We start from the raw sequence: 4059 nt of genomic DNA, 5'->3' as shown, positions 1-4059 counted from the left end.
AATACCTGGTCGTTGGGATGACTTCCATGTCGAAGATTTGAAACCCGTCAGTATCAATATTGCCCTTTTGCTACCCTCGAGTCGTTAAGGCCCCCATTACGAATTTTTTAAACCATTAATTTAGTTCTCTCTCCTGAGAGAGATGGGTTAAAGAAGACGACCGTGCAGACAAAACATGGGAAGTGGGAAGCCCATATCATTGGACTGAGCACTCATCATCTACATGTCTTCTGTCTTTGTTCCTGATCAAAATAAACAAAATTGTACCTTATTTCAGACAACAACAAAAACAACAACATTAACCAATAATCACACATAAATCACATAAACATTTTATTTAATTCTTTTAAACCATGCTTGTAGACCTCCAACCTTCACTATGTCATACCAGCAACAGATACCATCTACATCTTCTCTTCATTCTACTGCTATACTCCTGCAGCTTCTCTTATCAACAACAAACTTGCGACCCGAACGATCAAAAATCACTTCTGCAATTTTCTGAGCTATTATCCTCTTCTTTGAGACCTTTGAATTGGTCATCTGACTCTGATTGTTGCTTATCTTGGGAAGGTATAGGTTGCGACAATAGCGGCCGGGTTACCCGTCTGCTGCTACCGTCCAGAGAATTAAAGGGGAATATATCCTCGTCACTTGGGAGTCTGACAAGTCTTTCTGAAATCAATCTTTCTGATAATTTACTATCTGGGGTTCTTCCAGATGGTCTTTTTACTTCATTGCGTGTCATTGAGATCATTGACTTGAGCTCTAACCGTTTGTACGGCAGTCTTTCGGCGTCATTAACTGTTAATGGAAGTTTCCCTGATACCATACAAACTGTAGATATCTCGAACAATCAATTCAGCGGCCAAATTGAGCCTACCTGGTTCGCTCTGGCATCAAACTTGTCCAGTTTCAATGCCAGCAACACTAACTTCAACGGTCAGATTCCTTCATCCATTTGCCTTAGTTGTCCTCAGCTTACAAAACTTGATTTCACGAACGCTGCTTTCAATGGCCGCATTCCTGCCGGCCTTGGAAATTGCTCGAAACTTGAGGTGTTTCGAGCAGGTTTTAATAATTTGTCTGGATTACTTCCGGATGACATTTACAGAGTAAAATCGCTGGGGGAGTTGTCGGTTCCTGCAAATTACATAACAGGAACCATTGCAGAGGAAATGCTCGGCCTATCCAATCTTAGGATTGTCGAGTTATACTCCAACAGTTTTTCAGGCACAATTCCACGGGATATCGGGAAGTTATCAAAGTTGGAGCAGCTGCAACTTCACATAAACAAACTCAGTGGTACCATACCACCTTCCTTGATGAACTGTACGAGTCTAGTAAAACTTATATTGCGAGTCAATGCCTTGCAAGGTAACATCTCTACACTCGATTTCTCAAGGCTCACCCGTCTTAAAACGCTTGACCTTGGTAATAATAACTTAACTGGAAACTTACCTGAAAGCATTTTCTCATGCAAGTCATTAACTGCAATTAGAGTGGCAATCAATAAATTATCAGGGCAGATATCTCCAAACGTAGTGAGCTTGCCATCTTTAACTTTCCTCTCCCTATCCAATAATAGTTTCACCAATGTATCGGGAGCACTAACGATTTTAGCGAATTGCAAAAACCTAGCCACCCTGACATTGTCAAAGAACTTTTATCATGAATTTATACCCCTTGAGAAGAGCTTTATAGGTCTGGAAGGATTTAGAAGCCTGCAGGTTCTTGCTTTGGGAGGATGCAGTTTCCAAGGTCAAATTCCTGAGTGGCTGGCAAATATAAAGTCTCTGGAAGTTTTAGACTTGTCGTATAACGCATTGACAGGAACAATTCCAGATTGGTTCGCAACTCTCCCAAGCTTCTTTTACTTGGACTTGTCCAAGAATAATCTTACTGGGGAATTTACAGTGCCTGTTAACAGGCTTCCCGCAATGGTATCAGTGGAGGCTGCGAATAAATTAAAGCGAAGTTATCTTGAACTTCCGGTTTTTGTTGCCCCCAATAACGCTAGCAACCAGCAATACAATCAGCTTGCAATACTGCCGCCTGCTATCTACCTAAAGGGTAACAACCTTACTGGTAAAATCCCAGTTGACATAAGCCAGCTGCAAAATCTTCATGTGCTGGATCTCAGTGAAAACAACTTCTCAGGCAGTATCCCACCCGAATTTTCTAACCTCACAAGCCTTGAAATGCTAGACCTCTCACAGAATAATTTGACGGGAGAAATTCCGACATCGCTGCAAAGTCTCAATTTCTTATCAGTGTTCAACGTTTCCTACAACGATCTCGAAGGACAAATTCCCACAGGGGGTCAGTTTGGAACTTTTGGAGAATCTAGTTATGTTGGAAATCCACGTTTATGTGGTCAAGTTCTGCATAATAACCCATGTTCGATTAAACCGGCTCCCTCAGTCACACACACGGGCAAAAAACTAAATAAGAGACTAATTTTGGGAATTGTACTAGGTCTCTGCTTTGCAGTCGCCTGTGTTCTTGTTATTCTACTGTATTGGATAATGTCCAAGAGACGGATACTTCCTGGGGGTGATACTGATAAAACTGAAACAGGGATGAATTCACGCTATTATAGCTCCGATGATGAAATGGGAAAAGATACTAGTCTATTCGTACTCTTTCCAAAAACTACCACAGAGATCAAAGATCTGTCGATACTCGACATACTCAAAGCTACCAACAATTTTAACCAAGAAAACATCATTGGGTGTGGAGGTTTTGGTTTGGTGTACAAAGCAACCTTGGATGATGGAGTTAAGCTTGCTATCAAGAAGCTTTCCGGAGATATGTGTCTGATAGAACGAGAATTCAAAGCAGAGGTGGAAGTTCTATCACTCGCTCAACATGAAAACCTGGTTTCCCTTATGGGTTATTGTGTGCATGATGGTTTTCGGCTACTGATGTACTCTTACATGGAAAATGGAAGCCTTGACTACTGGTTACATGAGAATCCTGATGGCCCGTCCCAACTTGATTGGCCAATGCGACTTAAAATAGCTTTTGGAGCTGGCAAGGGTATCGCTTACATGCACCAAATCTGCGAGCCACATATTGTGCACCGTGATATAAAGTCAAGCAACATTCTCCTTGATAATAACTTCAAAGCTCATGTAGCAGATTTTGGACTTTCCAGACTCATCCTACCGCACCGCACCCATGTCACCACTGACCTTGTGGGAACACTAGGTTACATTCCACCAGAATATGGGCAGGCTTGGATAGCCACCTTAAGGGGTGATGTCTACAGTTTTGGGGTCGTACTGCTTGAACTGCTCACTGGCAAAAGGCCTGTGGAGATATGTAAACCGAAAACAACGAGGGAACTAGTTGTGTGGGTCCATCAACTAAAGAACGAAGGAAAACATGAAGAAATCTTTGATCCTCTCTTGAGAGCCAAGGGATATGAACAAGAGATGCTGCAGATTCTTGATATGGCCTGCAAGTGTGTCAGCCATAATCCCATGAGAAGACCAACTATCAATGAAGTTGTTGACCTGCTCGAGATTTTAGGGTCAAGCCCAAATACGCCCACGGCTGAAGAAGATTTTCCTGCAGAAATGCGGTAAAAATGTTCAGTACATTCCTGCATACGAGAACAACTATCAAAGAAAAGGGGACTGCAACTCCGCACTTCTTTTATTGTGAAATTTATGCAAATAATTTGTTATAGCTATTAGAGATGTATACCAACTGGGTTGTGCCAGTGACCTCTGTACAAAGCCGCTTTTTTTGTGATCATGAATTGTATACAATCAGAACCATCAAAATTATTCTAACACAAAGATACACGCCATGTAGAAATATATAACAGTTCGAATTTTGCAAGTACTCTCTCAAGAAAGTATTCAGATCAACTGTTGCCTATCACGAATGATATCTTGCCAGTTCACATTCTTAGTCTACTACAGTATCAGATATTTCTTCAACACCACTGAAGTCCATATCGCAATAGGTTATCTCCTAGACAAAAAAGCAATTTACGATACAGCACTCTCTGCATCAGTCAATTCCTACACATTATGTAAAGATGCA

At 41.4% G+C, this 4059-nt stretch overlaps 1 protein-coding gene across 1 annotated transcript; it reads left to right on the top strand.

Moving 5' to 3' along the window:
- The first annotated feature begins 255 nt into the window (after positions 1-255).
- Positions 256-3844, top strand: LOC141622661 (tyrosine-sulfated glycopeptide receptor 1-like). The gene has a single exon (XM_074438672.1). The coding sequence runs from the start codon at positions 354-356 to the stop codon at positions 3591-3593; it is 3240 nt and encodes a 1079-aa protein (XP_074294773.1). The 5' UTR covers positions 256-353; the 3' UTR covers positions 3594-3844.
- The last annotated feature ends 215 nt before the right edge of the window (positions 3845-4059 follow it).

This window comes from Silene latifolia, chromosome X, assembly GCF_048544455.1.
Source record: "Silene latifolia isolate original U9 population chromosome X, ASM4854445v1, whole genome shotgun sequence".
NCBI classification, from domain to species: Eukaryota; Viridiplantae; Streptophyta; class Magnoliopsida; order Caryophyllales; family Caryophyllaceae; genus Silene; species Silene latifolia.
Note: the sequence above shows the minus strand (reverse complement) of the source record. Positions and strands in the feature narration are given on the sequence as shown.